Source organism: Schistocerca piceifrons, chromosome 3 (genome assembly GCF_021461385.2).
Source record: "Schistocerca piceifrons isolate TAMUIC-IGC-003096 chromosome 3, iqSchPice1.1, whole genome shotgun sequence".
NCBI classification, from domain to species: Eukaryota; Metazoa; Arthropoda; class Insecta; order Orthoptera; family Acrididae; genus Schistocerca; species Schistocerca piceifrons.
This window is the reverse complement of record NC_060140.1, coordinates 881,052,834-881,066,282: the sequence shown is the minus strand read 5'-3', so window position 1 is coordinate 881,066,282 and position 13,449 is coordinate 881,052,834. Positions and strand designations below refer to the sequence as shown.

General features: G+C 40.1%; 1 protein-coding gene across 2 annotated transcripts in view; it reads left to right on the top strand.

Moving 5' to 3' along the window:
- The window catches only part of LOC124788227 (phospholipase D1), a 180,664-nt gene that overhangs the window by 124,262 nt on the left and 42,953 nt on the right, over positions 1 to 13,449 (top strand). For both annotated transcript variants that reach the window (XM_047255408.1, XM_047255409.1), the window contains one exon: positions 8,566 to 8,777. In XM_047255408.1, coding sequence (XP_047111364.1) covers positions 8,566 to 8,777 — 212 coding nt within the window. The remainder of the gene's footprint in view (positions 1 to 8,565; positions 8,778 to 13,449) is intronic.

The window sequence follows — 13,449 nt, the reverse complement described above, 5'->3', positions numbered from 1 at the left end:
TATAAGAGTGAAATATTTTTCATGCTCCACAACTGTCGGGATAAATGCGGAAGAAGCAATCAACCTGGTAAGTGAATACGTCAAAATACTGTAAAATCTGTATTTACACTGCCTGCCAAAAAAAGTGCAACACCCAGAGGGAGAGCAGGAAATTAAATTAAACTTTATGGCCTGAGAGGGTATGTGATGTGCTTTGTCAGTAGTTACAAAATAGTCAAATTTACAAGGATCTTAATGTGGTGTTGCACCCCATCTGGCCTGGATGAACACAGCGATTCGGTTGTGACAGGTATCACAAAGCCATTTTATCCTGTCCTGGGGCAAGCTGGCCCGCAGCTGTTGTCATTGTGCCTTTATATCCTGGATATTGTTATTGGGATAGAGTTGACAGTTGAGCCAGCCCCACACTTGTGCTATCAAGGACACATCTGGGGATGCTGCTGGTCACAGGATTACCTCAACATCACACAGATAGTTCATAAAGAGCGTGCCATGTACTCAGTCATTGTCCTGTTGAAAATTGGCACCATGATACTATAGCATAAACAGAAACACATGATAACACAAGACATCCGTGCTGTGCCATTGCACTGTCAAGAGCTGTGACCTGAAGTCATACTAGATGGCTGCCTATGCCAAGAGAAACACCATTGTGCCTCTCCATGACATTGGAAGAACTGGACCTCTTGCATGTCGCCACCGTTCTCACCAAGGGTGGCCAGCGAGGAAGTACAGAACCACAATTAATCAATAATACAATGCAGCACCATCAATAAGCAGTCAATAAACACAATGCAACACCATTCATAAGCAGTCCAAGCTTCCCAGTCACAGCAGTATCACAAATACGGACCTTTGTTTTATGGTGTTAATGGCTCTGTAATGGTGTAGGGCATGTGCAGTTGGGTTGATATGGGACCCCTCATACATTTAGATATGACTATGACAGGTGACATGTACGTAAGCCTCCAGTCTGATCACCTGCATCCATTCATGTCCATTGTGCATTCCAAAGGACTTGAGCAATTCCATCTGGACAATGCGACACCCCACGTGGCTCCAAGAACACACTTCTGAGTTCAAACACTTCCACTATACACCAAACTTCCCAGACATGAACATCATTGAGCATATGTGGGCTGTCTTGCAACATGCTGTTCAGCAGAGATCTCCATCCTCTCGTACTCTCACAGAATTATGGACAGCCCTGAAGGTTCATGGCGTCAGTTTCCTCCAGCACTACTTCAGACATTAGTCGAGTCCATACCATGTCATGTTGCGACACTTCTGCATGCTCGCAGAGGCCTTACACGATATTAGGCAGGTATACAAGTTTCTTTGGCTCTTCAGTGTATATCCTACCAGTTGTGGTAATAACATTAAACATACACAAAACTAATGCTCTCTGGTGGCTGATCTGAATGTCATAGAGAATCAAAACTCTATTAATCATTTACATATCTGCCGATGGTTTATTCGTGTACAAAGTTACATTCAAATCCAACAGTGTCTTATGGGTGCTTCATTTTTTGTCAGGCAATGCAGCTGAGGACTTGCTGCAATTATATAAGAGGCAGTCAAATGAAAATGAGCCAGATGGAAAAAAAGTAAGTATACTATTTATTGATTCAAAAGTAGTCACCACAATAGTTAATATAGTTATCCCACTGTGAGACAGGATGGTCAATGCCTTCATGGAAAAATATTTGCAGTTGCCTACTTAATCACGATTGTACCCAGACATGCAGCTCTTCACCCAAAGCAAATCAATGTCCACAAATGTCTTTTTTTTTTAGGGGGCTCTAAAAATATGGAAATAACGTGGGGAAACATCAGGACTGTACAGAGGATGTGTAAGGGATTCCCAATTATACTACTGCACCCTAGATGAAACAATCATGACAACGTGTGGGCATGCATTATCCTGCAAGTTTTGCCGGGGAGCCCTTACACATCCTCCATACAGTCCTGATCTCTCCCCATATGATTTACATATATTTGGAGCACTTCAGATGAGGAGGTGCAGCACACCTGGTTACAATCACAGTATCATAGGCAACCACAAACATTTTTCCATGAAGACAATGACCATCTTGTCTCACAGTGGGGTTAATGTATTAATAGCTGTGGTGATTTCTTTTCAAATAATAAACAGTTTACTTAATTTTTTCAATCTGTCTCATTTTCATTTGATTGCCCCTGAAAGTGTTCATTTTGTTTTTATATTTATTGTTATACTATAACAACTAGTGTTTGCTACTTAAAATTAACGGCTTTGTGAATGTAGTTTGCTCTTCACACTGAAGATAAAGCTGAAGTGAAAAAGAGGTGACAAATGATCCTTTCAGTGTCTGGGTGTTTGAAACAGAAGAGCAGGAACAATTAACTAATGGCCTAAAACAAGAACCACTGGAATGAGCCTTGACAGACCCACAACTGAAAATACTGGTTTCAGAGCCTTCGCTCTCAAAACTCCTAAGCTTTCATTCAATCGTATGAAACTGAGATTAGAGAACAGGAAGAAGCGAACAAATGAGTAATACTTTTCAAGTTCTAGTGGAAAGAGAAGTCACTCCAAATTATTGCTTAAAAGAAAAATAATATGGAAAGTATGGGTTGCTACTCACCACACAGAGGAGGAACTGAGTCGCAGACAAGCACACCGAAAAAGAATGTGATTAATAGTTTAGCTTTCAGACAATTCCTCCTTCAGAAGTAGGAAGCTCCATGGGCATTGATGTGTGCATGCATGTGCAGCTGCACTTTCCAGAGTTTCTTACTTCTGAAGAAGGATTTTGTCTATGAGCTGAAGTATTATAACACCAACAGTATGAGGAAAAGATGCAGTGCTACTCACTGTAAAAAGGGTATACATTTAGCTTTCCGGCAATGCCGTTTCCAGGAAAGGAAAAACACACACACACACACACACACACACACACACACATTCAGTCTACACATCATGCACACATGACCGTCATCTCCAGCAGCTCAGACCAGAATTCAACTGTCATGTAGAGCAGAAGCATTAATCAGGGGCAGGGGACAGCAGGGTACAGATGGGAGAAGAGAAGAGCACTGTCTAGCGGAGCATGCAGTAACTCAATTTCCAAAAGGTGAAGTGTTGGGAGGCTGTGTGGCAGGTGGAGGGGGGCAGGAGCAGAAAGGGAGAGAACTGAGAAAGGAGAAAGACAGGTGGGTGCATTGGCAGAGGGCAGCACACAGAGAGGGTGAGGGGATAAGAATAGGAAAGAGGTGATAGATAGGACAGAAGTGTCCGAAACTGTGGGTAGAGGCAGCAGGTTACCGTAGTTTGAGGCCAGGATAATTTCAGGGGCAGGGAATGCGTTGTAAGGACAACTCCCATCTGGGCAGTCCAGAATAGTTGGCGGTGGAGGGGAGGATCCAGGTGGCTTGGTTTGTGAAGCAGCCATTGAAATCAAGCATGTTACGTTCAGCTGCATGTTGTGCCACAGTTTGGTGGTGATCGTTCTTCCTGGTGAACAGCTGGTTAGTAGTCATACCAATACAAAAAGCTGTGTAATGATGGCAGCAGAGCTGGTATATGACATGGCTGCTTTCACAGGTGGCCTGTTCTCTGATGGCATAGGATAAGCCTGTAACAGGACTGGAATAGGAAGTGCTGGGTGGGTGAATTGTGCAGTTCTTGCACCAGGGTCTTCCGCTGGGACATCATCCTTGTGGCAAGGGGTTGAGGCTGGGAGTGGCATAGTGAGGGACTAGGATGTTGTGGAGGATGGGAGGGTGATGGAACACCGCTTTAGGGGGGATGGGAAAGATTTTGGGTAGGATGTCCCTCATTTCAGGGCATGATATTTGGTAATCAAAGCTCTGATGAAGGATGTGGTTCAGTTGTACCAGCCCAGGGCAGTATTGGGTGATGAAGGGGGAACCCCTTTGTAACTAATTATTGGGGGAGGTGGGAGGATTGGGAGCTTGTGGAATGGGGAGAGGGGGATGACACGGGAGAGCTGTTTTCAGACTAGACTTATCTCCTGTGCTCTTTCCCCACATATCCCTAATCATCCCACCACCTCCAAGAGCCAAATATAAGGGAGTACCTCCCTTCATCACCCAATAGTAACCTGGACTGGATTGGGTTCCAAAATCAAATTTTGGATTGTGTGTATCCAGAAGCAGATACAGAGTAAGATTATAGTTTGTGAAGTTGAGAGGAATTACAGGATGCATTTGAAGTTCTCAGTGGCTGTAAGTATTGTAATATAAATACCACAGTAGACAGTTCAGTTGAAGAAGAATGTACATCTCTATAAAGAACTATCACAGAAGTTAGACAGAGAAATATAAGTACAAGGAAGGCAGCTATGAAGAAATCTTGGGTAACAGAAGAAATGCTTCCATTGATGGTCAAAAGAGGGAAGTACAAAAACATTCAGGGACAGATCGTAGTACACCAGGGGGAAAAACAATAAATGGTCAATGGTATGGCAAACTCAGTACATAGAAATATATCTAAAAACAAAGATGATGAGACTTACCAAACAAAAGCGCTGGCAGGTCGATAGACACACAAACAAACACAAACATACACACAAAATTCTAGCTTTCGCAACCAACGGTTGCTTCGTCAGGAAAGAGGGAGGAGAGGGAAAGATGAAAGGATGTCGGTTTTAAGGGAGAGGGTAAGGAGTCATTCCAATCCTGGGAGCGGAAAGACTTACCTTAGGGGGAAAAAAGGACAGGTATACACTCGATATGTGTGTGTGTGTGTGTGTGTGCGCGAGTGTATACCCGTCCTTTTTTCCCCCTAAGGTAAGTCTTTCAGCTCCCAGGATTGGAATGACTCCTTACCCTCTCCCTTAAAACCCACATCCTTTCGTCTTTCCCTCTCCTTCCCTCTTTCCTGACGAAGCAACCGTTGGTTGCGAAAGCTAGAATTTTGTGTGTATGTTTGTGTTTGTTTGTGTGTCTATCGACCTGCCAGCGCTTTTGTTTGGTAAGTCTCATCATCTTTGTTTTTAGATATATTTTTCCCACGTGGAATGTTTCCCTGTATTATATTCAGTACATAGAAAAGCAGTCTTGTCTGATGACATAAAAGGAAAAGAAACGAGAGTCAATATGGAAGACACAAGGAATCTAGTATTACTGAGAGTTTAACAGAGCTTTGGAAGAGTTGTGATCAAATAAGGCAAAAGTGATAGATACCATTCCCTGGGAACTACTTAAATAACTGGCATAAGTGGCAGAGAAACTACTGTTGAAGTTGGTGTGTAAAATCCGTGAGACTGGAGGCACTCTAAAACATCTGGAAAAATATCATCTAGACAATTTTGAGGAGAGCAAGGGTAGATAAGTGTGAGAACTATCGGTCAACTTAACAGATCCTGCATCCAAGTTACTGAAGATAATAATGTGAAAAAGAATGGAAAAGAGAGTTGAGGATTTGTTATTTGATGATCAGTTTGGCTCTCAGAAAGATAAAGGCACCAGAGAGATTTCTGATGTTGCACTTAATAATGGAAGCAAGAATAAAAAAAAAAAATCAGGACACCTTCAAAGGATTTGAAATGTAGAAGAAGTGTTTGATAATGTAAAATGTTGTAAGATGTTCAAAATTTTTTGAGAGAAATAGTTGTAAACTGTAAGGAAAGATGGGTAATCTATAATATGTACAAGAACCAAGAATGCATAATAAGAATGGAAGACCAAGAAAGGGTGTAAGATACACATTCTTTCATTTCTACCATTCATTCCATACATCAAAGAAGCAATGATGAAAATAACAAATGTTTATGAGTGGAATAAAACTTCAGAATGGAATGAACAGTTTAATGAACACAGAATAGGAAATGAGAATAAACAATGAAAGACGACAGGACTGAGTAGTAGCAGGAATGAATATAGTGGTAAACTTAAAATAAAAATTGGTGACGAAGAAGTAGATGATGATAAGGAATTCTGCTAGGCATTCCTGACCGAAAAAGGCTGTTATTATCAACCATCAGGCATAATCTGAAAAAGAAATTTCTAGGCTTGTACATTTGAAGCACAGCACTGTGTGATAGTGAATAGTGGGCACTATGAAAACTGGAGTAGGAGAGAACTGAAGTGTTAGAGATGTAGTGCTACAGAAGAGCGTGAAAATTAGGTGAACTGACAAGATAAGAAATGAGGTGGTTCTGTGCAGAATCAGTGAAGAAACAAACTTCTGGAAAACAATGATAAGAAGGGGGGACACGATGATAGGACTTAAGTTAAGACATTAGGGAATAAACTTCTGTGGTACTAGAGGTAGCTGTAGAGGGTAAAAATTGTAGGGGAAAACAGAGGTCAGAATACATCCAACAAATAATTGAGCACATAGGATACAGGTGCTACTCTGATGGAAAGGTTGCTACAAGAAACATTTGTCACAGAAGACTAATGACTCAGAAAAAAGGGGAGAGGGAGGGGGGAGGGTAGAGAGAGAGGGGAGGGGGGTCACTGTCTCTGAACAAAACTTCTCTCGAAAGCTAAGCAAGTTATTGTTCTTTCAGTGAGTCTGTCCTCTGTTCGGTGTCTCTTATATCAGGTGAACAGTATTTTATCCTCATTTGCATATTTTTATCACTGTATCTTCACAAGTTGAGAGACAGTCCATTGTATACATGCAAGTGATATCATTAAAATTTGTTACAAAATGATGCGAGAATTATTGATGAGCATACCTTGATGCAAATACTGCCAATGTAGACTAAACATTAATAATTGTAATGTAATGCATTGTAATGTGACTTTGTCATTTGACTTCATGAAGTGTAATTTGTCCAAAAAGTAGAGTGCTTAAAAAAAACTCATTCAACCAGTTGTTGAATATTGTTCATCAGTCTGAGACCCTAATCAAATCTAGTTAATTGTGGAGATAGAAAATATTCAAAGAAGAGTTGCAAGATTTATCACGTGCTCTTTTAGTTAGCACTAAGAGTGTAACTGAAATGTTAGATGCATTCCACAGATATGCTGTACAAGAAATGTATTGTGAATTGTGGAGAGGTTTATTCTCAAAATTCTGAGACCTACATTCCAGTAAAGTGAAGAAACATGTTGTGTCGTCCAAAATATATTGCCTAATGAATGTAGGGCATTAAAAATTACCTAAGTATGCTTGCATAGAATGCCAGAAAATAGCCACTAAAATTCCAGAAATACGCACTATAATATGAGAAATATTGACTAAAAAGTACTTTAACCATACACTTGAAAGAAATGAACCAATGCAAAACAGAAACTCCTTCAGATTCAAACCCTTAGTGGACTGTTCCTAACATCAATGATGATAATTCCTCTTTGTTAAGGACAGCAATGTTTTCTTTTGGCACTTGAAAGATTTTTAAAATTTGAAAATGTCCTGTCCTCTCCCTATATGGCATCAGAGGATTGAACTTCAATTCAGCTATGTCGCTTGGAGAATACTCCTCAAAATGTTTCACTGGTTTCTGCACTAGCACAAAGTTGACATCACAAATAAAATGTAACCTATACATATGTTTTCTCCATCATATTTATTTTAGCAGAAATTGTCTCCTATGACAGCAGATCACTGCCCATTGGTAACAGAACTATGTATGTCAAAGCAAACATCAAAGTCCTGTTCCCTTCAGTCATTTGATTGCTGAGGCTAAGTTATTGATGTATGATTTGACATACACAAATTAACCCACAACCTTGACACCCTAAAATTCCTTCAGTATAGGGACAAGTAAAATCGAAGTAAAAATTGTTTAGGAGGTACACTTCTGTTAATAGTATTAATAGAATTCACTTTCTGTGAACTCATTGTTTCAATCAGAAGGGTTGTTTTAAAAAAAAATTCACAAAGGAACTATAACAGTGTGAGGATTCATGCATTTTTAAGCCATAAGTGTGTGACCGTGTCAGGAATTTGTGTAGCTACTTTCTTCTCATAAACAATGCCTCTTTTCTTGAATGCACACGCTAAGAAGAAGAAAGATTTGGCAGGGTGTGTATTTATAAGAATGGTTATGCATTTATCAAAAAGTAATATGCATTTAAAATTTATTTTAGGACACACATAAATAGATAAACAAATTAGTCCTCTACTAATGAGCATAAAGGTAAGATTTGGGAAATTTGGCCTTACTGACAATCTTTCTTGTATCATATGTGAATGATACAGGAACTGGTGGAGATAGTAATTCTGGTGCCTGTTTATCCTAGCCCGCACAGATGTAGAGGCTACAAAGCCTTGTTTACCAAGTATTACAGTTTGCTATGTCAAGTTTTGAAAGTTAGTGGGTCGTTTCCAAAGCTGAAATATTCTTCAACTGTACTCATTTTGGCCTACTGATTTTGTCCTTCATGGTTCACAGTCAAACCACTAAGATAATGTATCATTCGCACAACAATATAAGTATTTTCCTAAATTTTACAGCATAAGTGATAGTTGTAGCAAATAATTAATAGCTTAGCTGAATTTTCTGTTTGATATAAATGTAGATAAGCAAAATGAAAATCAGAATTCATACAACACATATGTAAATACACATATTATCATCAAAAACTGTGGGAACATCATTTCAGGTTGTACGTAGTGCTTCAAGTTGGAGTGCAGGCTTCCTGGAGGCTGATACATGGGAGGAGAGCATACACGAAGCATATCTGGATATAATTACACAAGCGAAGCATTACATATACATAGAAAACCAGTTCTTCATCTCACTCGCTTTCCAGAGTACCGGTGTACGCAATCAAATAGGGGAGACAATTTTGAAACGAATTATTCGAGCACACAAGTAAGTAATTTTCTTTATCATCAACTCGTACATTACTGTAAGAGTAAATTTAGCCCAGAAAACAAGTTGAAGTATACATGATGTTTGCACTATTTCTTCAGAGTGCTTGTTTGAATGTATGATAATGAGTTAAAACATTATGACCACAAGGTTAGTAGCATGCTGTTCCACCTTTGGAACACAATATAGAAACAATTCTGTATAGTATGGAAACGACAAATCTCTTATAGGTTTCCAAAGATGTGTGGCAATAGATGTCTACCCAAAAGTCAGAAAATTCCCATAAATTATGAGCTGGTAGTTTGTGGGCACAGAGCTGGTGCCTAGTTGTGTCCCAGGTGTCTTCCATAGGGTTTAGATCAAGCAAATTTGATGGCCAAGACATCAATATCAGTTCACTATCACACTCCTCAAATCATTGTAGTACTATTTTGGCCTTAAGATGCAGTTTGTCCATGTAGTTCAGTTACCATTGAGCCTTCAGTTACTACAACAGGTCCCATGGGAGCCCAGCTGAATGTATCCCACAGTATAATACTCCATCTACTGGTCTGCACCTGTGATGTGTTGTGTGTTTCGAGCATACATATACCTGTATGATGGCATATCAAGACACAAAAATTTACTTATGGCCCAGTATAGATGGTCCTCTGCCCACTGCTGTTGTAATTGTCAATGTCATAGGGTCAGTGCAGAAAAATGTAGGGGATTCTGTTCAACAATGTGCACTGAAGATTATGTTCCTAAGCACTTCATGCCTACTCCAGTACACCAGCATTGTGCTTCTATTATCAGATCTGTCACAGATAGCTGCCTGTCCTGCTTTACAGAATGGGTAACCTTCTGATTTACAGGTTTTGTGATGAAGCATGGACATCCAACTTCTTGTTGCCTACTTGCAGTTTCACTTTTTATCAACAATTTGCCATAGATGCTCACCAGCATGCTGACCAGCATCACCATTTCAGAGATGCTCATTCCTCGGCTCTGGGCTCTTCATCAAAATCACTTAAGTCAGCAGACTTTTCCATTTGTAGCCCATGTCTCCACAAGAGTGATTTCCCATTTGTATCTGCTCTGCACCATATCATATGCCCACAGCACCACCAGGTAGCATTCAGTCTTGTGGTGGGCAGTGGTTATAATGTTTTGGCCCATCATTGTTGGTAAGAGAACATACACACTTGTGTCCAAAATTAAAGCAACAAATGAAAATTTTGCAAGGTTGGATTTATTTTGCCACAAAAAACTGGTTCAAATGGCTCTGAGCACTATGGGACTTAACTGCTGTGGTCATCAGTCCCCTAGAACTTAGAACTACTTAAACCTAACTAACCTAAGGACATCACACACATCCATGCCCGAGGCAGAATTCGAACCTGCGACCGTAGTGGTCGCGCGGTTCCAGACTGTACCGCCTAGAACCGCTCAGCCACCCTGGCCAGCATTTTGCCACAAAACACTTTAAACAGGTGATAGCAAAGTCGAAACGATGTAAAAAAACAGAATGTAAACAACTGCAACATGCAGAACAGGAGAAAAAAAAAATGTTTTTTTTTTTTTTTTTTTTTTTTTTTTTTTTTTTTTTTTTTTTTTTTTCAACTTAACAAATTTGCACCCACATTCCGGCTACTGGTTAATGTGCTCACTACGTGGTGTGACCACCTCTGGTAGCAGTAAAGGCCTGACAGCGACAGAGCAAGGTGTGAGTAATGTTATCAATGTCATGTTAAGGCAATAATGCCCATTCTTCCTGCAGAGCTGCTCGCAAGTCTTGAAGAGTGGTCGGTGGATGTTGACGTGATGCAACCGGTCTCCCTAGTGCATCGCAGTCATGCTCAATGTTATTCGAATTGGGAGAGTGAGCAGGCCATGTTGTGCATCCAGTATCTTCCATTTCCAAGAAAACATTAACCACTCATGCTCAATGAGGTCAAGTGTTATCATCCATCAATATGAAGTCTGGGCACACAGACTCTTGCAACATCTGTACATGAGGTCCCAAGACCTCATCATAATACCTGACAGCATTTAAATATTTCTGATTCACCCATACAATTTCATGGAAAGATCTTAAAGTGACCAATATAGTCCCTGCCCACACAGTTAGCTATCCTCCTCAATATCATTCTCTTTCCACAATGCTCAGGTCTCAAAATCGTTTTTCACATTCCCTTCAGATGCGAATCCGTTGAGAATCACTCTCCAGACCAAATCGGGACTCATCTGTCAAAAGAACATTGGCCCACACTCTGATTGTACCGGTGGCATGTTGACGACTCCACTCTAGACGTTTCCTGTGTGAAGACGTGTCAGACACACACATAAGGCAGGTCTCTGACAATGAAGGCCACTACGTCAAAGTCTTCTCTACCCCTTTTGTCTCTATACATTATGTCCAGTTACTGCTGCGAGATCCGATGCCACTTTTACTCAATACTAAGGTGGTACCTTTACAGCCAAATAATAGTCCTCTCTTTCTGATCTCACATGTGGTCCACCCTGCCCTGGTCTCCGTGATAGCGTTTCAGTGTCTATAAACTGTTGCCACAGCCGAGAAACAATTCCCATTAAGCTGTCAGACCACATGAGTTTGCAACTGTCCTGCTTCCGTTCTTCCTATGGCCTCGCACTGCACGGAGTCTGGTAGGTGTTTTCTCAGTGCCATACTGCACTGCCTGTGACTGTGTACACGGTGATTGTTGATGTGGATGTACCCGACAGACATTACTCCATTTGATTGATGCCCTCATGTCATCATTAATGTGGTTTTCCATTGACCAAAATGGCATCTTCCGTGCAGGACATGATCGTATGGACATCTGTTGACAGTTTGTATGATCATATTGTGAATTAAACACAGGGCGAGGAAACACCAGTTTGTTGCTTTAAGTTTGGACACCAGTGTAGAAAAGATTGTGGTAACAGACTGAGTTTACCTTAAAATGAGAGGCGCCCAGTCTGGTAACCAGAATCTGACATGACTCAGAGACGCAGGCTGACCAGCCTAGGGCGTTGATGGTGAATTGCCAGAATCACAGAAAGATAACAGCTATGAACAACAAGAACCAAATCGATAGCCTGGATGTAGCAAGATCAGGAACTAAACAACAATGAGAACAATGTATGGTGCCAGAGCACAGTCTGAACACAACTAACTTCTGAGCACCTGCACTGTAGGCTTTATAGGGCTGCCGTTAGTGCCGAAACGCCAACACAGCGGACATGACCCACGCATAATGCTGTGGCAGTGACAGCAGCACTTGCCATAGGACTGCTGCCTAGCAGCTGTTGTCTATGTTCATGCCTTCTGGCAGGCTGTCCAAACTGTCAGACAAGAATACCAGACCTAGTGGTGAGATCGACTTTTTAAAACCAAATATACAATGATGTAGGTAAAGACCCAAGGTACCACACCCTGCAGCTATTTGCCCTGGTGGGCCCTCATTTGCAAGTAAGTGACCAAAAACAATTTCATAATTTTGTGTGGTGCTCGATAGCATTAAACAGGGTGTATTACAAAGACTGGTTGGGTGGTGTAATGGATAGGGTGATAGCATTCACATGCAGAAGGTTGTGGGTTCAAATCTTGTTAAGTTCAGTAATTTTTTAATCTTTATTGAAATGACTTTGATCATTATTTTTATTCAGTTAATTGCTTTAAATGTAATTTTTTTATTTCTATTCATTTGTCACGTCATTTTAATCACCATTTGAACTTTTTTATTTGTTTCATTTTCTCTTTATATCATTATTTCTATAACTGGAACTGCTGAAAATGTGAATTTAATTATAGTTTTCTATTCTAATATTTGATTGTTGGAAGATTACAATTGATTAGTTAAAAAACAAAAGATAAAATAATCTATTTATATAGACTGTGCAATAGTGTGCAATATATATGTTTTCTTACCAGGTCTGCACAGTCTTTTTGCATGGTAATTGTGGTGCAATGTTTAAAACATAACCTAAATTCCTACTGCACTATGGACAAAATAAACAAATGAAAATGTAAATGAAAGAAGGGTTTATAAACAAAACAAAATTGGAGCAAAATGAGACATAGATATAATGATCAAAATAACCTGGACAAAGAAACAGGAGGATAAAACAAAGGAAATTAAATCGAAATTAATACATAAAATTAATTCAAAATACATGAACAAAGATTTCAAGTGGAGAAAGAATGACATTAAGATATATGAGAGCAAATGGAGCAGTTGGTATTATGACTAAGATGATGTGACATAGGGATGGAAATAAAAAATTACATTTAAAAAAAAAATTACTGCCCCTGATGAGATTCAAACCCATAATCTCCTACATGTGAGAGAGAGAGCATGGTCTTGTCTTCAGAAGGCGAAATTCCAATTAAGAGATTGTTCTTCCACATATACTCACACTTACTTTACTTTTTCATGTCCGGAGGTCAGAGTTTTTCAACACAGAATTGGGCTACACCAACACATTGTCGCTTCCCTGCCACAATTCATCAGGAATGCATTTACTGGGACAGTTAGTACAGGTCCAGGTATATTCCATATCCTGGTATTCCTTACAATCACGTCTGCCATCAAGCTCATCTATAAGGCCTCACTTTATCAAGTTTGCCTTCACTGGTGCTGCACTCTTTCTGAAGCAGTTCAAGCTTCTCCAAATCTTCCATCTCAAA